This window comes from Castor canadensis, chromosome 3, assembly GCF_047511655.1.
Source record: "Castor canadensis chromosome 3, mCasCan1.hap1v2, whole genome shotgun sequence".
NCBI lineage: Eukaryota > Metazoa > Chordata > Mammalia > Rodentia > Castoridae > Castor > Castor canadensis.
In genome coordinates, this window is record NC_133388.1 from 10,019,547 (window position 1) to 10,046,358 (window position 26,812).

General features: G+C 41.9%; 1 protein-coding gene and 1 non-coding gene across 2 annotated transcripts in view; one reads left to right on the plus strand and one right to left on the minus strand.

The window, feature by feature from the left end:
• Window positions 1–1,718: 1,718 nt before the first annotated feature.
• The window catches only part of Yy1 (YY1 transcription factor), a 30,288-nt gene continuing 5,194 nt past the window's right edge, over window positions 1,719–26,812 (minus strand). Inside the window, exons 2-5 of the mRNA XM_074067169.1 lie at window positions 17,521–17,683; window positions 9,354–9,414; window positions 7,517–7,675; window positions 1,719–6,704 (exon numbers count right to left, since the gene is read on the minus strand). Coding sequence (XP_073923270.1) covers window positions 6,522–6,704; window positions 7,517–7,675; window positions 9,354–9,414; window positions 17,521–17,683 — 566 coding nt within the window. The 3' untranslated portion in view covers window positions 1,719–6,521. The remainder of the gene's footprint in view (window positions 6,705–7,516; window positions 7,676–9,353; window positions 9,415–17,520; window positions 17,684–26,812) is intronic.
• Window positions 26,086–26,189, plus strand: LOC141421830 (small nucleolar RNA U13). The gene has a single exon (XR_012446520.1). It is a non-coding gene; the product is annotated as a small nucleolar RNA U13 (small nucleolar RNA).

The window sequence follows — 26,812 nt, forward strand, 5'->3', positions numbered from 1 at the left end:
CCCGCGGCCGCATGCGGAAGCGCAGCCCCGACGGCCTTTGGCGGTCTGGGTGGCCTTGGAGAGCTTCACGGTGCGGGAGGATAGGAGCAGTGCATGCAAAGGACATGGGGCAAGGAGGAGCCGCCTGGCCGTGGAGGCCCCAGCCCAGGACGGTCTGGTACGTGGCAGGGTTCCTGGAGGGAAAGCCAGGCGCACACCCCGCAGGCCGCCTGCCCAAATCCTGTTCTGCTTCCTGTTCCTTCCTAGCCCCTTGTTCTGCTTTTGTCCCTCGCTCTTAACTCCATTGTCTTTCATCAAGCTTCTACTAGTTGTGATGCATTAGCGCCTGAAGCGGGCATTAATGATGACACGCGACTCTGCTCAGGAAGGGTGTGTGGAATGAATGCGTGAACCTGGCAACTCCTGCCAGGTTACAATAGTGCAGTGAACTCAAGGGGCCAGAAAATAGGCCCCAGCTGGGGCTGAACTTTGAAGGGTGAGAATGGAACTTTTTCAGTAGGAAATGAGGAGCCACTGCAGGTTTGGATGGAGTGCTGAGACCCAGGATGAAGACAAGTGCTCAGCAGGAGCAGAGGGGAGCAGCTGGGCAGGAAGGCCAGGAGGTACACACAGCAGAGGTACCAGGCTGGTCTCAGGGAGGGTGCTGTGCTCTATCTACAAAGAAAGGGCGCTAGAAATGAAGTCAGGCCAAGGGGCCAGAAGCAAGTAGAGTGCAGGGGGAACCAGAAAGCCTGGATTTTCAACACCGGCTGCTGCCTGAGCTTTTTCCAAGTAAGCTTCTGGGCCGGTTTCTTCACTCACATGAGTCTCCTAAATTCATGTCTTAGAATAGATGAAATGACAGGACCTAGCATGGCCCTAGGTAGTCAGATTCTCAGCAAATGTTGTAGCCAGGTGGAGAATTGGGCCTGTGCCCATGAAGGGCTAGTTCATCTTTATCTAGGGGGTCCCTATGGAGGGCAGCCCCAAAGGCTTAGGCACTTCATCTGCAATCTACAGATGCCTGCACCGTGGCTGCTCCTGGGCTGAACCTACTGTGGGCCTCACTTAGCAGCCCTGGTTTTGCAAGGGCAGAGGACTTGCCATCTCAGCAACATTCTGCTAGCAACCCCATCTATCATGAGAAGAAGAGGGGGTGGGCGTTAGGGCATGGCTCAAGCAGTAGAGCATCTGCCTAGCAAGTGCAAGGCCCTTGAGTTCAAACTCCAGTAACCACCAACAAAACTAAAAACAAAGCAAAAAACCGGAAGTCACAGCACTGGAGAAAAGCAACATGTCTTGGTTCCAGACTCCAAGGCCCCGTGAGGCGGGAAAATGCTGCTCTGCATCTTGTTTCTGGCAAATCCTAAGAAGCTCTCAGTCTGTTACCAAGCTTTATGAATCCGTCCCAGCTCGTAAGCTTTTCTTTCTGGCTCTGGAGCATCCAGGGCTGAAACTAAGGATCACAAGCCCAGCTACCCAGGAATTTCACTTGGCTATGCTTTCTGGAAACTGGGGGAGGCATGTGTTAAAACTCCCTCTGGCCTGATAGCCCCATCTGGGAGTGGAAGGGTCACATTAAGGGGGCATTTCTTGCTAGTGTGACTGAATCCCAGGCATTTCCTTTCCTGAGAAGGGAAGCAACAGGATCTGTCCCTGGGAATCTGGAACCCTCAGACCAGATGAAAGTTCACCTCTAGGCTGAATGTGCAATGAGAAACAAGCAAGAACCATAGGCATTAAAAAGCTTAACATTATGTGTTTATTATACTTTATAGAGCCATGTTACACATGCTTGGTGCTTCAAACTGAGTTATCGATTTTCTGATGCTTGATGCAGATGCCTTAAATACTCTAATTATTTCTGTGTCTATGACCTATGAGCTAAGGAAAAACCAAGGACAATTCCAGAAACAGCAAAGAACACTTAAGAGAAGATGTACATGAGACGCAATGCTAAGTCCTTGAGCCAGTTAGCAGAAAGTAAATACGACAGAAGTTTCCTCGCCATTTGTAGATAAGTTGCTGGCATTGTAGAATAAAGAGGTCTGACTCCGTTCAGTAGCGATGCCTTCTCTCCTTCAGGATGCATGCAGACAGGCAGGGCAGCAAACAATCCAGCACAGCCAGCTGCCCTCCCCAACGCCCCCATACTGTTTCTTAGGCTGCCTGAGAGTCCTTAAGGATCAAACGTGCCACTTGTGGAAAACCAAGCACTGTGCTTCAGATGAATGTGGTACCACCACAGGCACCCTCTGCAGACTTCCAGAATGCTGGCCAGTAACATGGTGGGTGGGGCTCCAGCCTGGCCAAAGACCTCCATGTGGCAGCTCTCACACCTTCTTGGGCCCTTTGTGGGAGGTCCGATTCACCTGGAGAGCTAATGCCAGTATTTTTTCAGTGGTCCCTTACAGTTTTTATAAAGGAACTGACACACATCTGCTACCCACTCCTCCCACCAAGTCGATGTTGCCCCAGCTGAAAGCTCTTCCCGGCACCACGCTGACCACTCAGGCTTGGGGAGGATGCCAAGAAGCCTCTCATCTAAAGGGCCTGCACTCAAAACATGCTTAGACAACCAAAGCATTTGAACAAGATAGGTGTAATGTCATTAGTTTGGAGTGAATAGTGAATGAAACCTAGCCAGCCATCAGGTCAAATGCTGCTGGGGCAAGAATGATTCTGGAGGCAATGAGTGCCTTCTGCCCTGTAGGTCAAAGAGCAGGCTATGAGGTACAGGGTGAGAGCCAACTGCAAGTTCCTCTGGAGTTGAGAGTTTGGGTGGAATGCACCTGCCAGGTCATGCTGGGCCCAAAATAGGAAGAGATGCTCCATTCACACTAATGCAAGGGAGCAAGGACAAAGGGCCAACAAGTCAGATGGATTCCTTGTAGCCAGGGCTCCAAGGGCAGTGCCAGGCAAGAAGCTGGCTTCAGCAGCCAGCCAGGACGAGAGGAAGCCTTTGGCTTTGCTGGTGAGCAACTCCGCTCTTCTGACCTCTGGGATCCCTCTGGCTGTAAGCCAAATAAGAGAACACAAAAAAGCAACACCAAAGACTTCCTGATCCATGCTAATTCCAGCTCACTGAGAAGTCAGAAAGTGATCAACTGTCTGCCTGTAGTACAGGTGGGTGAAATCTCCAGGTTTCCGAGTCTAAAACTTGTTCCAGAGGGCCAAGTTTTCCTGGGCTGTGGACAAACTCTAGCTGGAGACTGATCTGAGGTACATTATTTATTACAGGTGAGCCCTGCTACGGAGAGTGGAAAGGTGGGGGCAGCAAAAGCCCAGGCAAACATCTACAGGCCCACTCAGGCAGACCACGCAGGCTTCTGTGTAAGATTCTCTTCTCTGAAGAAATAAACTGGAACTTTGCTTCAAAACGGGCAGGCACTGAACACGCCATTCTCTTACAGGTCTTTTACTCTTTTCTTTTTGGCCATACTAGAGTTTGAACCCAGGGTTTCATGATTGCTAGGCAGTCGCTCTACTACTTGAGCCACACCTCCAGTCCCCTTGCTCTTTAACAAAATGAATGACATTTAGAAGAAATTGTGTGTGAAAATCAAACAGGGGGGAAAAAATGGATTTTCCTCAACTCCTCAAGCCTTGAGTCTAGAGAAAGCACACAAACACTGCATGAAAACAACAGCATGAGCTCAGTGTCACCTTGGAAAATAAATGTGACAATTCTTTATACAAATATCATGCCCCCACCCACTACCAAAGGGGGAAATAATAAATTCAAAAATAGAAAACAACATCTTGTTAAGTGTAAACTTATCCTCTGGAGTTTTTATATTACATATGCTAGAAACATGCATTTATCTATGCTTGAATGTAAGAAAATATGTCGGTATTACGTATAAATCAGATTAATTCTCAAGACAATGGACTCACTGTTAGAACACCATTTCAAATTTTAGTAAATTACACCTTTAACAAAATTATAAATTCTAACAAGCAAATTGGGTTTAAGTCAAACCCAATGAGAACTGCCTCTATTCTTTACATTGTTGCTCACTTATTAGTTTCTTACACTGTTGTAAATTCAGAGTGCTATGTCTACAAGGATCTTGTATGGGATCCCCAAGTTCAGCTCCTTATAGAAGTTAACTCTACTGACTCAGAGAAGACATGAGAATGGAGAGAGGGGCAAGGAGAGACAGAGAGGGAAGAGATGACCAAGGGCATCCCCAAGGCATCAAGGCACAGAGGAAGAGGGACCTCATTCCACACAGGAGCCTAGCTCCTGTGGGTCATAGCATGGCTCTTGGGGCTGCTGGAGGGACTTCCCCCCAGCACAGGTCTGCTCTGCTGTGGGGCCTTGGGCAAGGGTCCTGAGGACATCGCCAGGGCCAGGTTGGAGTACAGCATAATGCTGGGTGAAGGTGGTGTGGCTCTGGACCTCTCAAACAGCTACTGACTGGAGTGGCATTTCAGAATAGCCATACAGGCACTGCTCAGCCCGATTGCGGGGAGGAAAGGCATGGGCACTTACAAGAGCACCAGTGGAAGGCTCTGCCCAGGTCTAGTGAAGAATCACAAGAGGGCAGTCAGTTTCAAGGGGCCCTCCACCATGGCCTTACCTCTCTCCTGGCTGCCAGATACAGTAAAGCCTGGCTTATCCAGAGGACAGCTGGGTCTTCTGATTAACTCAGTTCTGTCAAACTACTCAATGGAAACAAGATTCTGAACAAATAAAAACAAAGTGTGTGGAGTTAAAATTTTTCACTTATGATTCAGAAGGCACTTCAAAATCCCACAGAGCCACAGGGTCACTGTTACTAGGTCACCAATCCTCCTGGTGAGAAGCTGTAAGAAATAGGGCTACATGTCTGACTTGATGGTGTCTTGGTCACTTTATAAATAAATAATAGCTAGTTTGTCATTTACTTTGCAGAGTCAAGCATTCAGCACAGAAAGACACACAGTATGTTTGCATTTTGAATAAATGGGATTTTGCTGTATCATGACAGCTTATAAAATATTTCAACAAGTCTGATATTTGATCCTAAGTAAAATTAAAAAAGTATACATTTAAGAGGTTGCAACGTGAGATGTCAAGTACTCATTGAGTACAATTCTCTAGTAATCTAATCACCTTGCCAAGCTGTACTCAGTGTCCGTTCAGAAGCATGAAATCAAGCAACTGGCACTCAACTGCCACATCTGCTAGCATTTAATAGACTCCACTAGACGGAAGAACAAAGGCTCTCACACCAAATGCCAACAGCCATGTTCCCTGTTGGACAAGTCAAGAACCCACTGGGACTGCCTTTGAAGGCAGCCTGAGCAGTGGAAAGAAAGGCCTGGTTTTCCTTGGGCATGTCCGCTGCCAGTTAGCACCTTACCATCAGAAGGCATTGGGCCCTGCACAAAGGTGCCATTCCCCCCCTTCACTGGGATACAAATGCAAGCCTATCACCACAGGCCAGTCTGGGATACTCTGAGGTAGCTCCTTAACTTGGGATGTCTACTTTTCAGAATCTAGGGTGTGCAGGAAGTATTGACATACCCATGCATCGCTTTAGTCACAAGTCACTGTAACTGAGTGCAAAATAAAGGAAACTTGAGTTGCTTTATTTAGCTTCCAATTTCTGGGAGGCTCAAGAATTTTAAGTATTTTGGACAACAAAAGAAAATAAGACTGTGCTTACATATCTTTTTCTGCCATATTCTTTCTTTAGGACTGCTGTTTTATTGTTGCCCCTTTCTGTTACACGGGATGTACACATCAGGTGTTAAAAGGTACAATACATTCTACAACTGAGCACCACTTTCTGTAACTGAACAGGCGAAGAAATTACACTGAACATCAGCATCTGGCAGTATTTTTTGGAAAAAAAAAAGTGACTAAAATGGGTTTAAATTGATTAACACTATTAAATCACATCTAATATTTGATACTACATGATTCCATACAGCTATACGATACAATTATACAAAATGTGTTAACATCAAAGAATACAACCAAAATTAAGATAGCAAACAAAACCTATATAACTTTTTTTGTACAAGAAAATACTTTTGAAGTATGCATGTAACTGCCCATTCTTTTAAAGAAAATCTACTGCAAGCAAAGTTATCAACCTCCAGAAGAATCACACATAGCATTACTAAGCATATCCCCAAAAAGTGTACAATATGCACACTTGAAAATACAAAATTAAAAAATTGTAAGCAACAGGTGAGCTCCATGTTTATAAGAATGTGAAAAGAAGTCCCATTTTTAGCACTGTTGTATAAAGAATTGTCTTTTGATGCGAAGTTCATGAATTGTCCTCCTGTTGGGACCACACTTTACAAAAACACCGTGTTTTTGAAACGAGATTACAGAGCAAGATAGAGCATCTTAGCAATGTCATCTTATTAAAGTTTTTTTTTTTTAATTTTTACTACTTTATCAAAACATGTCCCTTAGGTGTGTAGGATTCATTTTTAAAATTCTTCCTAGAAATAATATACAAAGGAGAGGCGTATGTATTCCCAATGACACTCCTGAAGATGCTTCCCGTGGCCGAGAAGGGTCTTCTCTCTTCTTTTCACTGGTTGTTTTTGGCTTTAGCATGTGTTAAGATGTGAGATTTCAGGTTAGTTGACTGAGCAAACTTCTTATTACAACCATCGAAGGGGCACACATAGGGCCTGTCTCCGGTATGGATTCGCACATGTGTACGCAAATTGAAGTCCAGTGAAAAGCGTTTCCCGCAGCCTTCAAATGTGCACTGTCGAGGAAAGACCAGACATCAACCCACTCAGAAACTGTGACCAGACCCTGGGAGTCAGCAGCTCACTGCTTTGGTGGAAAACAGCTCATTTTTTTTACCAAACACATTTCCTCCTGTCTTGGCAGAACTTTCTAGATACTAATGTAGAATTAGTAGGATTTCCAACTCTGCATGCTGCAAAATCCTAAAAGCCATGACTAGCTCTCACCAACAGTATAAATACAATTTAAGAGAAACACTTGGCAAGAACGGCAATCACTGTCAGGTTTAGGCCCTTGTAACTTCTGTAAATACTCCCAACAGCAAAATGCAAATGATCAGAAGTCTTTTGGTGTTAATTATCAAAAAGAACCGTATTAGGATCACCAGGTTCATTGCCAGTTCATTCACCTATTTATGGGCTTATGAAAACAAGACAAAATATTAACTCTACTTACTATCATACAATAAAATTTTAGAAATTCTGTCAATTAGTAATTTAATATACCACTGACTACCAAAAATGAATGGCTTCCATCCCACTGTGAGCATGCTAGAAATTTAGTACAGGCTTGCTTTTGCAATCCCATTTCTCTCCCTCTTCAAGTGTGCTCCATAAACACCATGTGCCCCGCCCCCTATCCTGCATCACCCAGGTTGCACATGGGAACCAGGAGCCTAAGCAGCCCCTTTAAGTGTCGCATCAGGAGCGAGAGAAGAGCCCCATGCGCTGGCTGCCCCTCCTGCACCATCACCAAACGGCCTAGCATGCCTAGCCTGAAATGTGGGGACAGCAAGGCAGTGTGGAGGGGAGAGGGAACTGGCTCTACCTGAAAGGGCTTCTCTCCAGTATGAACCAGTTGGTGTCGTTTTAGCTTTGAGCTCTCAACGAAAGCTTTGCCACATTCTGCACAGACGTGGACTCTGGGACCGTGGGTGTGCAGATGCTTCCTCATAGCAGAGTTATCCCTGAACATCTTTGTGCAGCCCTTAAAACAGAGAAAGCAGCTTAGTGGTTCACACTGCAAACGGCAAGAAACGCCTCAATCGCGTAACAGCCTTTACTGACATATGTTAGAACAAAACCACCTCCCCAACCCCCCATTTTAACTCCACTTTAGCATTACAGCAGAACATTAAATAATTTAAGACAAAAAACAGACAGCTGAGAAAGGCCTTGTCATTTACTGTAAACCCGTGTTTTACAGATGAGGAAACTGAGGCTTAGAGACATCTTGAAGTAGACTTGCCCAAGGTCACACTACTAGTAGTAGCCAAGCTGGGAGTAGAACCCAGCACCCCGGCTTCCAGTTACACCACAGCCGCCTCACCCAGCTATGTCCCCCAGATGAAGTAACAGAAGCACTGAGAAATAAACGGAGTTAAAATGACGGTAGTCCACCACTACCTTTGGTGGGCCCCATATTCTGTGCTGCAACAATGGGCTGTCATTCTCCATCGCCTACTGTTCCCTCTTCTCTCTTTGCCTCTTTCCCCTTCTTGACAGAGAAAGAAGAAAGAGGGTCTCCAAGGAATGGCAACTACAGAAGAAATTTATTTGGTGAGACACTGGGAAAAGGAAGAGGCAGGCAAAGCGGTACCAGCGCGGGGAAGGCAGATGGATGTGTGGTGCCCGAGAGCAGCATGTCCTCAACAATTTCTTCTGCAGTTGTTGCCCATGATGGAGTGAGTGGGGAAATGGTGAGACAGCATGACAGAAGGACAGCACAGGTCACCACCAGACAGCTTTACAGGCAAAAGGGAGGGGAAAGCCAGTTTTTTCACCTTGACCTCTAAGTTCACCTTCCATTTAGAAAATGGAATTGAAAAAACAAACTTAATTGGAAAAGAAGTATACAAAGAAGCTAAAGAGATAACGAGCACTGAAGGCATAACTGTTTTCAAATGTTTACTTTTGGTTCCAATGAAAATAATTTTGTATTTTGAAATCTCTGTATTTAAGAACATTAAAAAAGAATTACAAAAACACAAATGCACCATCTTCAGAGGTGACTTCAGAACTAAATTTATTCTTCTCCAACTGTTGACTTTTTAGGAATACTTTATCCCATTGATAATTTTGCCCCTTTGTTTCTCTTCATCTATGTGGTAATTTTATTTTTGTTGGTTTTACAGTCAATTAAGTTTGGAAACAGATCTCAATCAATACCTGAACATACTTTCCAGGTTATCCTTGTATTTTGAGAGACTTAACTACATTTGAAAACAATTAGGCACCCTTCCAATAATATGATTAACAGGGCAAATAAGATAACTGTAAAGGAAATTATAAAGTCTTTATTTGGCTTACTTTAGCAACATCTAAAATAACTTCCAAATTATAGTTGTAAGCCTATATTCTCATAAAGGTTCATGGTTGAAACACAAGCCAATGTTTTCAGATAGACTTATTAATGATCCCAAAAGAAAATCCTAAAATAATATAGTCAATAAAAATATCGGCTCCCTACAGTAGCCCCACTTAATAGATTTTAAGTGTCCTTTCCTAAATAACCAAACTTAAATCTCCGGAATTTAGAAACCAAAGACTGTATGTAGTCCCTTATTTGTCTCTATTATGAAAGTGGAAATTAAAGTGCAAATTTCATAAACTCGCTACAGTTCCAGTAACAGTTTAATGAACACTTTCCCCCTAGCATTACTTACTTTATGAGGGCAAGCTATTGTTCTTGGAGCATCATCTTCTTTAATTTTTCTTGGCTTCATTCTTATCCAAAAAAAAAAAAAAGAGAGAGAGAGAGAAAGAGAGACAGACAGATTTGTAGGAGTGGGTACACTCAACTGGTATAAATCAAATAGTCCCTGAAATACTCTCCTTATAGGTACCAACACTAAGCTCATATATGCTTGCACAAAGGAGAAAGGATGGGACAAACTCGTTCAGCACTGAGGACTGTGAGGCCCTTTGAAAGGCCATGCTGCTGTCTGTGGTCTTCCTGCTAATAAGCTGCTGCAGCTGAGAACTGCTCTCTGACCTGTGTGGTTCCAATACCTGCTCTTTCCTCTAAACTCTCAAAAATACTACAAAGATCAACAGCCCAGACAGCCACACACCAGCCTCCTAGTGGTAGGCAGGACAAGGTACCCAAAAGCAGCTGTTGCAATGACAACAGTACCTCATGGAAAGGGAACAATGGGTATGGGAGAGTCAACTATTTCACACACACACAAAATGGGTCCATTTCATACTGATACAAATGATCTTTACGACATGTCATTTTTAAAACATGGAGAGAATAGTCCTTTAAACAGAATTATTTATATCCATGTATGTAAAAATTCTCTTTTAAAGCAAGCCATGCAAACCATCAACACCCACTACTTCCGAGGGACTAGTAGACAGGTGGGAGCAACACATACTCACAGACTTTCATTTTTATTTTATCACTTATGGTTGCAGGGAGTGGGAGATCATAGTCTTCAAAGAATTTAAATGGCAGCAATTTCTGGCCCTGCTTCTGGTGGAGGGTTTGAAAGCTGTGTCACAAAAGCCCTGGTACCATAGGCAATCTGGGAGAGCCCTGCAGGAAGCTCTGCAGATAGCTTGCTGATTTGGTAACTTACCCACACCAGCTACTTCCACTGAACCAATTTTTTTTTTTTTTTTGGCAAAACCTTAAAGAACCCTATAAATCTGTATATGGTAGAGGGGTAAGAAATTAAAGAGTTTTTAGAAAAGCTAAAAGACTTAAATCTCTAAAACAGATTTTCTTTTGTCCCAAGTTCTACCATCTCATACCCCTCTGATGTTCATATTGTTATTGTTAAACAATATTTTATTAAATAGGAGTTAGTTTTTACCACCACCCTTTTACTAGAAAAGATTACCGGTCACCTCTTAGTTAACAAAGGCCTTAACAATATCATTCTTCAGCCTTGATCTGGGAAAGAAGTTACCTGATCCTTCTTCCACTACAAAATCTGACTCAGGAAGTTTGACCTAAACATACAGGAGGAACAACATGTTTGGGAGCTATTATCTCCATGGAGTTTGTTCAAGACTATCTGTATCTCTACTTTAAATTCTCAAACATTCTCAGTGTGTATCCTCCCCCACCCAATCCTGTAGATACTCATTCTTTCTTTTTACTGAATTGTTACCACATCAGTTAGCAAATATTTCTTAAGCACCTGCTGTGTACAGGGCTCTGAAATAGCCTTCATTGTCTTAAATACCAATACATTCTGGAGTTTTTGGTCTGAGTTCACAGACTAGGAAGGACAGGAGTTTTGTGTCGCTGTGCCACCTGGAAGTTAGATCACTGTGAAGAAGTAACTCACAAAAGGTTTACACTTCCGAAGTATTAGAAGACATAAAGAATCAAGCTCCAATCTTCTCAATTAAGAGAGTCTGTTCATTGACTATTCCATTAAAATGCTTTAATATGTGAACTGTAGCAATGGCTACATGATTGTGCTTGTCCAAATTTGTAGAGTAGAACACACACCTAAAAGAGGGTGGATTTATTCCCAGAATTTAATCTTTGAAAGTATTTTTGACATGGAAAATTTCAAATATGCACAGGAGTAAGAGATTAGTCCCATTTGCCCAACTTTGTTTTTTGAAGTGATAGTTCCTTTTTTTCTTTTTGGTAAGACAGGGTCTTTCTAGGCACCTCAGGCTGGCCGTGAATTCCTGAACCTCCTGCCTCATCCTCCAGACTGCTAGAATTACAAGTGTGTGCCACTATACCCAGAGGCAGTTTTTCTTAAATGTCATTTTCAAAAATGTACGCTAGTATTTAGCAGTGTAATTAACTTTAGAATGGGAACTTAAAATACATTTGGACAAATATTCTTGGACTCAGAGTTAATGAAAGATTTAACTACAGCCTCACACATCGTTCCTTGCCATAGAGCGGTTAGTTTTCAAAAACTAAATAAATAAAGCACACTTAAGATTTTAAAGTTTTCAAGTAAAGACTAAAATCATACACTACTGCTTCGAATATCTTCAAGACTCTCCCAACTATTCAGAAATAACTAGAGGGGATTTTCATTCACTGACTGATACTTTACAGACCCAGAAACAATGAGGACGACAGCACAGGCATTACAAACGAGACAAGATGGATGTGTCTTGGGGCTGACTTCTACTAGATGCATGACCTTGAGCAAACTACAATTTCTCAGCCTCTGTTTCTTACACTGTAAACAAGTATACTATAACGCTCCCTACTTTAAAGCTGCAAGGATTAAACAATGACACACATTAACAACAGCTATTATTACCATTGGCTAAGTGTTCCATGGGCATAGTTTAAAATGAGTTCATTCTTTTGTTTGTACCATGTAGCTCAGGCTAGCCTTGAACTTTCAAACCTCTTACTCAGCCCTAGAGTACTGGAAAAACAGCCATCTACCACTATACCCGGCAAATTGAATTCATTCTTTAAAGATATCAGAAGGTTTTGATGTTATAAACTACTCCTTCAACAAAGGACTGAGGGACTGAAGAAAGAACGGCACAAGCAGAAAGGCAACCCCTCAGTGTATTACAAGTTATATAGAGAAGCCAGGCACCCAACGGCAGTGTCCTGTTCCAGTAAAAACAGAGACTATGCTCCCATGTGACAGGACTGCTGGGTTTACAGTATCTCATTCTGACACCTGTGGAAGGAACATATAAATTCTGGGACTTCAGAACTCATGCTTGCAGAACTTCCTGGCACAATTTCAGCAGAGCAATGGACAAACCAAAAGTTCCAACTAATGTAAACCTGTAAATGTCCTGGAAGGAGATGAACAGTTCTGGAGCAGAGACAACAAGTTTCAGTCTGTTGAAAATTTTCTAATGAAAATAAGCCTCTTTCCTGCAGAAAAGCTTTGACCAGAAGAATCATATAGGCCTTGTGCCAGTAGCACAAGCTCCTGGGCAATTTCAGCTACCCTCTGTAAGCACTATTCACTATTTACCTCCCTTCTTTGTGCAAAGATAGTGTTGTCTTGAACAACCACAACAAATTTGTTCAATGACACGTCTTTTTTTTGGTGGCACTGGGGCTTGAATACAGGGCCCCATGCTCGATAGGCAAGCACTGTTATCACTTGAGCCACACCTCTGAGCCCTTAACTTAGGTCTTAAGTAGACAATACATATTCATGTAATATTGGAAAAGTTTTAAGGTATTTTCATCTCTATTGTCACGTTTTATCTTTACATTTTAAGAGTCTCAGGGTAGGTAGTGATTTAAAAAAAAAAAAAACAAAACCAACCAACCTAAAATAAAAACATCTTGGGGTTGGCTTTACTACTCTTTATGCTCACCTTTCTAGACCAAAGGTTTTCTTTTCCCTCCCTCCTTTCCCCTGTTTATTTATTTTGGTAGTACTGGGGTTTGAACTCCCAGCTTCGCACTTGTTAGGCAGGTGCTCTACCACTTAAGTCACATCTTCAGCCTTCCTTTTTTCTTTTTTCTTTGAGGCAGTCTCACTATGTTGCTCAGACTGGCTTCAAACTTGTGATACTCCTGCCTCACCCTCCTGAATTCTAGAAGCATGCCTGGCTTAGACCAGAACATGGCTAACATGAATTAATGAAATACACTGGCTGTCCATTTAATCAGGAAACAGAATTTGGCAGATCCCACCCACAATTATTTTTTCAAACATTTACTAAACAGCCATCTCAGGAAAGAATAAAGTCCCCCATGATCTCACCTCTCCGAGGCTGGGACTTTCAAATCAATGTCCTCATTTCTTGTTATATGCCCACTGGAATATGTAACTTGATATGCTAATAAGCAGTCTATGTGGAATGTGGCAGGAGCCAGGAACAATCTTTGGTTAATTTCAAGTCTATTTACCCCAAGACCTGGAGGAGAAGGAAAAGCAGCCAATGCTCTGCCATAAGCTTAGAGCTCAAGGCTCTAACTCTGTGACTCCAGTCACAGAGTGGAAGGGAGGTCAGAAGAACAAGTTCAGTACAGAAAATGCAGTCTGGCCCCCAACAGTCCAAAACTTGTCTCTTCAACTCCAGTCACCAATTTTAGAAGAAACTATTCAACTGCTACACACATTTAGGTCTTTGTATACTCAAACAGGGTACCCAGTCTTAAACATTTCCCTTTACAACCACTGTCTAATAATTAAGAGATGTATCTAGGTTGACATGAGAACAGGGATAAGTTGAGTCCAACCTCAATTCATCTTAGTGGCCAAACCTATACCTTTTACACACTGTGTCAAGATGAGCAAGATGTCACCCTACTCTAGACATAAAATGAAATCTTTTAAGACTGATTATAAAAGAATATAAACACTGCTCACTATCACAGTATGATTATATAAATATTGTTACCGTGTGCTGCACCATACTTCTGGCTCTACAAGTCCAACACAGTAGCCTCAAGTACCAGTACCAAGGAGAGCACTTTCCTAAAGTAAGGGGCAATGAGTTCTTTTTAAATACAGCCACAATTATGCCCCAGTTTTAGGCCATGGCTTCTTGTTTTTTAAGCGCCACTCCTCACCCCTTTATAGTTTTGCTGATTGCCTTGCCCTTTTTGAGATTCTTTACTTTTACCATATGTCTTACTCATTGTATGCACTACTGAGCATAAGTGACTTTCCTGAGCACTCTTGCTAGCCAACTTCCTATTCTAAAGGAACTACGTTTCCTTGCCTGCAACACAGCCGTCCTCCTGGGTTTCTGCATAGGAAGTGTTCTTTCTCATGTCTACCCTCATTCTGCTGAACTGTATCCTCAAGTAATTGCCTCAGGAAGTAGATGCAATACAAAACAAATCCTTTAAATTGCCTTGTATTTGACTGAGAGCTTCACTAGATCAAGAACTTTATATTTATGGACTGGAGCTGTAGCTCAATTGTAGAGCAACTGCCAAGCAGGCCTGAGGCCCTGGTTTCCATCCCTAGCATGATACATTTTTTTTTTTTAAACTTAAAAACACTTCTGGCATTTCCAGCAATTGTTCCTCTAAAAACACTGATTATCTTCTAATTGTCTATTGGAATCATATCATTCAGGTCTACCATTCTTCTGCAGATGGACTTTCCCCCTAGAAGTGTAAGGGCTGGGGGGTGTGTAAGGGCCGGGGTGTGTGTGTGTTATACTAGGCTTGAACTTAGGTCTTGTACTTGGTAGTCAAGCACTTTCCACTTGGGCCACATCCCCAGCCCAGCTTTAAAGTTCCAAGGTTCCTTCATGTTTTGAAATGTCACAAATGTGGGGATGGTGGAATGGCTCAAGTGGTAGAGTGCCTGTCTAGTAAACACATGAGGCCTGAATTCAAACCCCAATACCACAAGATATACATAAAACAAATGGATGGCTATGTGGTACCTAGGCCCCAGTCTTCATGGGGAGCCCCCTTCCTAAGAGTAAGTTCTAAGGCAATACTGATGCAGAGAAGCCAGGTCTCTTCCCAACAGACCCAGGTGCCCTGGGTTTGCTGTTCAGATGAGTGGGGGTGGGAACAGGAAGCAATTCTCTTTTTCCTCCAATTCTCCAGGGAAGGTGAACACTAGGGTCCCTCTCCTAAAGCCTTTCTTCAGCCCTCTGCCTTGCCACTGAGATTACTTCTCCATGTACGATTCTATTCCTTCCTCTCTTGGGCCTGGGAAACTGGCTGTTGGATGCTGTACTTCCCGAGTGTACTCATCAGAATGACCCTTCTCCTCTCACTACTTCGTCTTGCTCTCCAAATACAAGGGTTTCCCCCAGATTGTATGCTGGGTCTTCTCTTCCCCAAACCTTCTTCCTCAGAACCTACTTACCATGTTCATGCTTTCAGCCTGCCTTCATAAGATGACCACCACCTCAAGTCCAGCCTGGACTTTTTATTAGCACCAACAAACCAAACCAGAACTGTCTATTAGCTAATGTGCTTCTAAATCTTTCCTACCATTTCTTGTAATTTTTACACATTTCTTTTCTGCCACCATTCTAGCTGAGGCCTTTCTTTTACCCATGTTCTCGGGAGCCTGCACCAATCCGTCTGGATCTTGCTGCAAAGTAATTGTCTCTAACTAAAGCTCTCAACTCCCAACCCTCTCACGGCTCAAAAGCCTTTAGAAGCTGCCAACTGCACACAAGAAAAAGTCCACATGCTGTGGCCCAGTATTCATAGACCTTAATGATTTGGTTCCAATTTACCTTAACTCTAATTATTTCCCTTAAGTACCCAAATTCCCAGACACAACTACACAACTATACATAGCGTCTGTACTTTCTATTGTTAAAGACATTTCTCGCACAAAGGCCCTACCATGGATGGAAACCCCATCAAGACTATCAGATACCATAACCTCCACAACACTTTGATTCTTCTGTTCCATATGTCTTCACTCAATTCTGAGCATACAAGAAAGAGCTAGCTGACTTCAGAAACAAACAATACTGCACTGGCTCAGTATTCCTGTAACTTCACTGACAACTGTATGTTCTACAGATTCAATTTTTATGTGCAAGGTTTTTTTTTGGGGGGGGGAGTAAATATGATTGACATAATTGCATTTGAAATATTAATGGCAATAAAAACTGAAATGCAATTCTATTAACAAAAGCATTGAGTCTTAACTTTGCTAAGCTATGATAAGTTAGAAATACATTATGTGCAGCTACTGTTTCGCTGGTGGGGAGAAAGGGGTAAAAATCTCCTTTATGAAACACAGTGGGGCCAGAGTTTGTTGGCCTGTGCCTATAATCCTAACTATTTACTACTTGGGAGACTGAGATTGGGAGGATGAGGTTAGAGGCCAGCCCAGGCAAATAGCTCATGAAAGCCCATCTTTAAAACAAATAACCAGAGCAAAATGGACTGGAGATGTGGTTCAAGCTGTAGAGTACTTTCTTCACAAGCGTGAAGTCCTGAGTTCAAACCCAATCTCTCTCTCTCTCACACACACACACGCACGCGCACACACACCAAAAAAAACAACACAGCAGGATTTGGAGACTTGTGGTCCAACTGGCAGAGGAAACTGAGCACTCCAGTTCTTCCCTCTACTGCTCAAGAGAAAGAAGAAAGATGCTCCACTTTTTCCTCAGCAGTTACAGGACCACAAAGGGATCTTCCTCCCTGATTCTGTTCTTGCCTAATTTTCTTGGGTTGTGCCAGGCTCCATTTAAGCTCAGGTAAGGGAACAATGAGGGCTTCTACTCCATAGTGTATTTTATTGATTCTATTTTATATAAAAATTTACATCTCTGTGGTTTTTCCTATGTCCTTGTAAAAACTATCAAACTGTGCTATAAAGTAAAATAATACAAAAAGTCACAGAGGCTTTTGTAGGAACCCAGCCTATTTTAGGCAAAACAAACAATCATCAATTTGACTGCTCATCACAGGACAGTCACAGGGGTCAGGGGCCATAAATACCTGATCTCTTCCTGTCATGCCAGTTCAACACAACACTGGGAGCTTAACTAAAGACAGGTCGAAATATGAACTGGTAAAATCAGCTGGGGGGGCTGGGGGGGATCTAGGATAGACCAGGGTAGAGTGCAACACACCCAAACTTAAAATGCAGACAAAGAGGTCAGGAGGCAGTATGAGGACACCCACCTTGAAACAAGTAATGTACAATTTTATTTACTACCAAGCAATTCCTGTTTTAGAATTAGAGTATCTGCCTGATCTTAATGTCTGCAATGACTTAAATTGCTGCCACTCACATTAATAGCATAGTTATTACTAAAAATAAAACTAGCTGCTTTTGTTTTAGAAGTATCCCTAGAGAAAGAATACAAACCACCATTGTGATGTAGGCACCAAAAAAAAAAAAAACCCCACAGCTGGCAAGACTCAATCACTTTCTATAACGAAAAGAAAGGAAAGTTCTTATAACTTACCTAGCAAATTCTGCTAGTTGCTTAGGATCTGAGAGATCAATGCCAGGTATCCCCCCAGGAGGGAGTTTCTTGCCTGTCATATACTCTGAATAATCAGGAGGCGAGTTCTCTCCAATGATCTGTTCTTCAACCACTGTTTCATGGTCAATATCTTTTTTTTCATCTGAAACACATCATGAGATTAATCATCTTAGCTGAATAAATACATTTAAAGGAGTATAAAAACTGCTACCTTTTCAAACTGGGTCGCTACCACCTCAATTTCTAAACCACTTGCTCTTCATTCTCCATCTTGTGAACTACTGTTTCTGCTTGTAATTGCCAAAATCCTTAATGCCAAACCCTATGGATCAGGAACAGCCTCCTATTAGCACCTCATCACCACTTTCCAGGATCACCCTACTCCTCTAACTGCTTCTTGTCTCAGAGTTCTGCCTTTTACTCACCACAAGAATTCCTGTTAACTACCAACTGGATGCCACTGGATGAACTGTGACATCCCAGTTTGCACTTCATAATGAGCCTCCAATTCCAGGTCCTTTAGTCTCCCCTAGCTCCTTCTTCCAGTGTAGCACAGCTCTTCTGTCACCTCATGGCCTTTACTCTGCATTCTCCACTAAATCCAAGGGCAATTATAGCTGTGAGGTTCACTTTTGCCTCTCCCACTAGAAAGCGCCAAGTTGGTCAGTTTTGATCCCCAAGTTTCGCAAGAGAGCCTTATTCAAAGTCTGTACATACTTGGCCCTCGGTAAGTATGTATTCAAAAAATATATGTTTACCTGTCTTACCATCCTCTCAAATCCAACAGGTGTAAAAGCAATGCTGATGCCCTATAATCAATCTATGTAACAGACACCTAATTCTGTTGACCGTTTACTTCACCTTTGGTGCAAGCCCTTCAATTTGAACTACTGGGTCCTATGCTGCCTGGTCCCATGTTAACATATCCAGTCTTGCTTTCCATCCTCTTTTGTGCATGCCCTCTATCCCATCAAGTCTGTTTTTCTCCTAGGCTAATTTGCAAGTACCTGATAGGAGGCATTCAATAAGCCCAAGTTGCTTTTCTCTCCTCTCTCTAAACTCAGCTCCCCCAGAACCTAGTTCACACCTCCAAGGACTAATTCCATCATTCCAACCTCATATTCTTACCTTTGCTCAGGACTCCTACATTACTTCCTGATAAGAATGAGAGATTAAGTTATTTCTACTTTGAATTTTTGTTGTTTGCCTTAAGCTAGAGCGGAAGTGCCCAGGGGCCAAACAGTCTATCACTTGGATGCCTAAAGCAAAAAAGGTGCCCCATAATTTTGAAGGCTGAAATTTTCTGCCTCTCCACTAAATTGTTTCACAAAGAGCAAGAACAAGATCTTCCAAAATGTAAAATGGCTTACTCAACTCTTATTACCTTTCCACCAGTGTTAAAAATCACACCTGTACTTCTAGCTACTCAGGAGACAGAGAACAGGAGGATTGTGGTTCGAGGCCAGCCTAAGCAAATAGTTTGTGAGACCCTATCTCGAAAATATTCAACACAAAAAAGGGCTGGCAGAGTGGTTCAAGTGGTAGAGCACCTGCCTAGCAAGCATGAGACTGAGTTCAAGCCCCAGTACTACAAAAAAAACAAAAAAAACCTTGTAAGACCCAACCTAAAAAAAGTCATCAAAACCTACAATTGATGGTACTACAAAAAAACAAAACAAAAAACTACATCTAATCGAGGATATATGAAAAGACATAAAAGGGAGAAATCATTTAAAACTTTAAATGCCCTTCTCTTTCCTCCCTTTCACCACTCTTCATCCTGGTTACTTAAAAAAAAAAAAAAATCAGACTGGACTAGACATGTGGCTCAAACAGTACAGTGACCACTTTGCAAGCAGCCCTGAATTTAAACCCCAGTCCCACCAAAAAAACCCAAAAACCCCAAAACAAAACAAAACAAAATTCAGGCAATCACAGCAGGTGACATTTTATTGTATATATGGACGCATTACTTCAATCACTGCACACATTCCCGTATGAAACAGCTGAATTATCAACTTGATCTTACTGTGGAGAAAACGGAAGCGCAAGTCCAGTGATTTGCTCAGGGTTACTACTTAGCATCACACAAGAACTCTTGAGTTCTAAACTTGAGACGCATATGCATTAATTGTGAAGCTTGGCTGCCTCTTCTTGGGAACAAGGAAGAACACTACAGATGATATGCCCCAGGTTATCATCCACATACAGATGAAGAATATCCACCTATGGATGGATGAGGGGGCCTAAAAAAATATGGATGGTCAACAGAACTGACCATCAATTACAAAGCTAGGCCTCCGCCAGACTGATTCATGTCATTCTCCTTAGGACTACTTTCAACCTAACTTAGGCACAACTGCAACAGAACTTTCAAGTGTACAGACTAGACTGTGTGTGTGTGTGTGTGTGTGTGTGTGTGTGTGCGCGCACGTGAACGCACACGTGTCTAGGACAGTTTATATTTCTGATATAAGAATTGACAGCAGGGCAGAAGGTGTGGCCCAAATACTGGAACACCTGCCTAGCAAGAACTAAACCCTAAGTTCAAACCCAATACTGGGGAAAAAAAAAAAAGAATGACAATAAAGCCGGGAGTCATACTACCCTGTATAAGGTACTGACAAAAGGTATCACTCCAGTTTAGCAGCCACAAACAAAAATACCATTGACTGTATGGCTTCTACATTTCCTTCTCACAGTTCAGAAGTCCAAGATCAGGGGTCTAGCAGCATGTCTTCGTTCTTGCTGGTGGCCCACTCGCTGGCTTGTAGATGGCTACCTTCACTCTGCACCCTCACACAGAGGGCTCAAGAGTGCTCTGAAGTCTTTTTCAGTTATTTTTTCAGATACGGTTTCACAATTTTGCTGGTGGGGGTGAGGGTTAGACAACAATTCTATCTGGCATAGCTGTGATCCCACTTTTTTGCCAGGACTGGCCTCAAATCTCAACTCTTGCAATCTCTACCCTCCTGAGTAGCTGGGATCACAGGCATGATCCACTGGTGCCCAGCTCAGTTCATTCTTGGGCTGGCAGAGTGGCTCAAGTGGTAGAGTTCCTAACAAGCAAGAAGTCCTGATTTCAAACTCCAGTATTGCAAATGATAATTATAACAATAAATAAATTTAAAATTTTTAAGACTGTATCTTTTTATTTTATTTTTGCCCTATTGGGGTTTGAACTCTTGGTAAGAAGGGACTCCACCACTTGAGCCTCACTGCCAGTCCTTGAGTTTTCTATAAAGGCACCAATCCCATTCACTAGGGCTCTACCATCAAGACTCGAATCACTTCTCAAAGGTCCTACCTTGTAACCCATCACATAGGGGGCTAGGATTTCGGTTAAAGGGCACACAACATTTAGTCCACTGAGGACGTCTCTGCCCTCACCGCTTCCACTCAGTGAGACAATCGAATGAGGAAACATCTTTTCTTTCCTTCCCCCCAATTTTTATTTGCAGTACTGGGGGTGGAACCCAGAGACTCACCCCCAGAAAACACTTGTTGAGCCTCAGTTCTTATTACAACACTCAAGAACCGCACCCCACCCACCACTCACAAAGAGTATCAAGAACCTGGAGGACAGTCACCAAGATGATTAAGAATGAGAACACAAGGGCTAGGGATAAAGCTCAATGGCAGAGCATCTGCCTGGCATGAACAAGGCCCTGGGTTTAACCCCCACGCTGCAAATAATTAACTAAAGTAAGAATTAGAACACACACACACACACACACACACAATGACTGGGTACTGATGGTTTATGCTTATAATCGTAGCTACTCAGGAGACAGAGATAAAGAGGATCAGGGCTCAAAGCCAGCCCCAGGCAAAATAGTTTGAGACTCTACCTTGAAAATACCCAAAAACACAAAAACACAAAAACACACACACACACACACACACACACACACACACACACACACACACACACACGGAGTTGCTCAAGTGGTAGAGCCCTGGGTTCAAAACCCCCAGCACCAAAAAAAAAAAAAAAAAAAAAGTAAGCTTACAATAGAGGCTGACAAGACTTTCTGACTTTTATCAAGTGTTAGCAAGTAGGCCGACCATGGTGGTACATACTTGTAATCCCAGCACCCAGGAGGGAGGCTCAAGGATCATGAATTCAAGGCCAGCCTGGGCTACAATAGCGACACTGTCTCAAAAAACCAAGGGCTAAGGATGTAGTTCAGTGATAGAGGTTTCCTAGTATGTGCAGGGCCTGGAGTTTGATCTGCAGCACTGCAAAAACAAACAAAAAATGGTTGGCAATAGCCAACAGGGCAAATCCAGCCTATTATCCATTTTCCATGGTTTCTTATCCTTTCTTTTTAAGGTGTGGTCAAATATAGAAGAACAGAACATCTACCATTTTTAAGTATGGATTTAGTGCCATTATATACATTGACACTGCTGAATAATCATCACCACCATCTCTATTACAAACCTTTTTCTTCTGGCTCAACAAAAACTCTACCCACTGAACAGTAATTCCCTCTTTGCCTCCAACCCCTGCTAAGCGTTAATCTACTTTCTATATATATGAATTTGTCTATTCTAAGTACTTGTAAGTAGAATCATACACCGTTTGCCCCATTTGATTTATTTCACTAAGCGTAATATTTTCCAGGTCCATCTGCTGTAACTCATGTCAATATTTTCATAACCAAATAGTACTCCTGTGTATATGTCACATTTTGTTTATCCATTCATTTGTTCAAGGCAACTTGACTTGTTTCTACCTTTTAGTTATTGTGAATGATTCATGTATCTTCATGTGCAAATATGTCCTCTACTTTTGTGAACAAAGTTTTATTGAAACATAGACCGCTCATTTGTTTATGGATGATCTAGGATTGCTTTACTAATACAAGGGCACAGGGAACTAATTAGCTGTAAAAAAGAACATGTAACCCACAAAATCTATTACTGTCTGGCCTCTTACAAAAAAATTTTCTGATACTAGATCTACAGGATGGGATTTTACTTAAGAGAAAACATGATTAAGCAATGGTATGATTTTTCTATATGAAACAATTTCTGACAGTGAGATGATTTGGCAATGGGATTTTTTACCAAATAACAAATTTTCAGCAGGTGTTTTAAACAGATTACAGATTTATTCTGAGTCAGGTGAGTGGGGAGGAGTACATTCTTGCTTGCATCTCTTGGAGGATGGTGGTGTCATGTGCAGGTCTAGAGCTCCTCTTTGGTTTGAGATTCCTGTGCAACTTCAAATGGACAACCCACCCAGGAGGCAACAAATAAGCATGTATGAGGGAAGGTAAAAAGAAATCTGGGTTGGAGAGATTAATACAGGGATCACTGGCATACAGACTACAATTATAGCCACAGAAATACAGAAGAGTATCTACTGAAAGAGAACAGAGAGACAGGGCTCAGAAACAAAACTGGAAGAATGAGGAAGACAAGAAGCTCTAACAAAAATTTTACTTGGTGACACACCAAGTCAAAGTGGTATACAGCAAAAACAGTTTGTCTGAAGAACATTTTTTTTTCCATTATCACCATACACCTACTTCTAAACAATGCCAGTGACAGAGTATTCTTCCTACAAATACCTTTTGTTGATCTACGGTTGAAATAATCGCTGTGGTTACTGTATGTCTTCATAATATATAATATTTAAGCTACATATTATCATGTGTTTATGAATTATTCCTTAATAAGTAGAGCAATGTACATTGGAGTTAATTGGAAAGCTCTTTAAAGATCAATGCACAGTAATAACTGTGAAAAGTATCAATCAACTATACAACAAACTGTAAGAAAACAAAAAAAAATTCAACAAATTATGAAGACTGCTAGAAGTGACAAGAGATTGTAGCTCTGGGACCAGGTATGGTGGTACATGCCTGCAATCCTGGATTCTCAGGAGGAAGGAGGAGGAGCATGGTCCAAGGAAGTGTGAGACCCTATCTGAAAAACAAACTAAAAGTAAAAGATCTGGGGATATGGCCCACGTGGTAGAACGCTTCAGTTCAATCCTCAGCATCACCAAAAAACAAAAACAAAAAACCCACAATGTTTAGTGAAAGGCTGGGATGTATTACCATGACGGTGCTTGCTTAGCATGCACAAAGGCCCAGTTCAATCTCCAATATTACCGCCTCCCTGCCCCAAGTATAATAATGTATACAAAGTTCAATAACAATTTTCACTTAATAGGGTATTGTAGTAAATACTTGTAATCCTAGCACTCAGGAGGCAAAGGCAGGAGGATCTTGTCTCAAAATACCCAGAAGACTTTTTTTTTTCTTTTTTGAGACAAGAGTCTTGCTATGTAGCCTAGTTTGTCCTCGAACTCATGATCTGTCTGCCTCTGTCCCTCAGTATCAGGATCTGGTCTTTGAAAAAAACATGAGTTGTACAGAAAAGAGTGTTAGCTGATCCACTTTGAATGTCAAATACACTCTTGATTCCTGTTGACTACAATGGATTAATAGTGAATACACATTTGGGTAAAATATGTTCAGGAAGCAAAGGATCTAAATCTTCTATAAAATGTATTGTGTGTCATAGATTTTCCTTGCTGAAGTTTCCTTGGAGGGCAGGGCTAACTGATTAAAAGGTTCACTGAAATAGGTTTCTATAACCAGTGCAACTTAAGTTTATGAGTGTAATTACCAGAACACAACTGAGCACGGCAAATTAAGGGCAAAGCTTGCAATTTCTATTTGGAAAAAGCTGAGAATGCAAGTGGATGATTCAAAGGAGTGCTAAGGGGGCTAAACACCCTGACTCCTGTTAGGAACTTCAAGGCAAAACTGTGGATTTGATGATTCCAGTGCAACAGCAAATGACCTTAAGCAACCAGAGCAGATGGAAGATGTGGAGATACAAAATCTATCTGTAAACACCATCTGTAAATGGGGCAGGAAAATCCATTCATTCATACATAAAACATTCTCTTTTTCGGCATATGATACTACCCAAAAGATCAAAAAGATACATAAACAAGCTCCTGGCCCATCAGTCTCCTGGCTATTCAGCTTCCTTCCCAGTCTTGTCTGAGAGGTAAAGCAAGAGACTCAAAATAATCTACAGCCAGTAAGACATAACTAAGAAATTGCCTGGAAAAGTTAGGAGCATTCTACTGGTCCAGAAATAAAAAAAATGGAATCTCCTCTGTCCTCATTCCAACCTAACAAGTTCTGTCGCAGTGGTATTCAGCTGAATAAAAAAAAAAAAAACTTAATAAATACAACTTTCCCCTTCTGCCTCCTCTCATCATACACCTCTCATCATCCAATATACTTTCCAACACCCAGACTGACACTTCTTTCTTCCATAGGCCTTTCATTCCTGCCACTCTTAGCCTTGCTTGGTTTTCTTGCCTATTAAACAGTAAAAATACTACCTATTTTATAACCATGACAGCATGTTAAATGCCAACTATTACCTCTGGAAAATTGAGTAAAGCATGCAAACAAACCTTTATTCCACTGCCCCTCCCTCCAACAGCAGGTCTCAGGCTGCTTGGTAATGACTATAGCTTTGCTGGTACCTGCAGGCTGAAGTACACCGGGGAAACTAGTACTAGTTTCTTGTTGCCACTATCAAAAACCAACACTGATTTGGTGGCTTAAAACACAAATTTGTTCTCTTACAGTTCTGGAGATCAGGATAGAGAATTCATGTGAGCTCAAGCCATTGTGTGGGTTCCTTCTGGAGGCTCCCAGGGAGAACCTGTCCCCTTGCCTTTCCTAGCTGCTGAAGGCTGCCTACACTCCTTAGCTCCTGACCCTTCTATGACCATCACTCCTCCTACTTCTGATTCTGCAATCAGTCCCCCTCTGCTGATTACAAGGACACTAGTATGATTACATTTAGGACTCAACCTGGATAATCTAGGATCCTCTCCTCACCTCAAGAGCCTTAGTCTAATCACACCTATAAATAAACATTCACAGGTTTCAGGAATTAGGATCTAGGTCTCTTTGGAGCTATTACTCAACCTACCACAATATGTTAATCATAAATCATATGACTCAAAAATCTTAAGTAGGGCTGGAAATGTAGTTCAGTGTTAGGGACATTTTGCTGCCTAGGTTCCATCCCCAGCACCAAAAACAGCCCCTCCCAAAGTATGATCTCTGAGGTAAATCTTAATTCACATATAACAGCCATGCTCAAATTATTCATTTCATTGAATCTAGTAGATTTTTCCTTATACATTTTATACCTCTGAAATTAGGACTAGATAATCTGTAAGGTAATCGCTAGGGCCTAATGGCTCTAATATTGAGCTTAAAAAAAAAAAAAAGACAGTGATCAAGTAAAGAACACAGAAAATTTGAATCTTCGATGAAGTTTAACCACTTATAAATAACCACACAGTCACTGAGAATTTTATTCAAGAGTGTAGGTGCTGCAGCTTAATGGTAGAGCTCTTACTTAGTATTCATGAGAGCCTGGTTTCTTCCCCAACACTCAAAAAGAAAAACTGAGTAGCCTTTCCTACTAAACATAGTAATTTGTAAAGGAGTAAACTTTCTTTGCTATAAAGATTGAAAATGGGAGATCCTTTTTTGGTTCATAACCGTGATGACTGGGTGTTCACGCCTCTGCATGACATGTGCCACCCTCAAATCTTGTTACGTCGTGGGCACATTACCCTTCTGACATGAGGGGGAAAAAAAAAAAGATTGAAAATAGGGGCTAGAGTACAGCTCAGTGGTAAAGCATGCAGGTTTAACATTTACCAGGCTCTAGGTTCAAGGGGGAAAAAAAAAACATTGAAAAGTGACTTTAGGGATCCCCCTACTTCAACAACTCACTTTACAAAAATGCCAAGGTCAAAGACAAGACATGCCAAGGTCATATACTTTGGCCAGGGCCCTCCAGAATATGTTTCTACTAGTGTGATTTCCTGAAACCACCTCTGTTACTGAAAATTAATCACAGGGCTAGAGATGTAACCTCACTGAGAGAATGCTTGCCTTGAATTCATTCAATCCCCAGTACTGCCTCTCTCTGGAAAAAACAAACAAACAAACAACAACAAAATATCCACAAGGGGCCCTTCTAACACAAGATATGCCAACTAGGAATATGTAAAGTCCACTACGAAGATGGTAAGCCTATACAAAAGTCAACTAACTTTCAAGATTTCCCTACAATTTGGTTTGAGTATTTCCTTGATAAAACTATAGGACACAACATACTACTAAATACTCAGCTTTGAAATGACGAAACTTCTACTTTTGCCTATTGTAGCTACTTGGAAATAGTAAGAAAACGAGAAAAC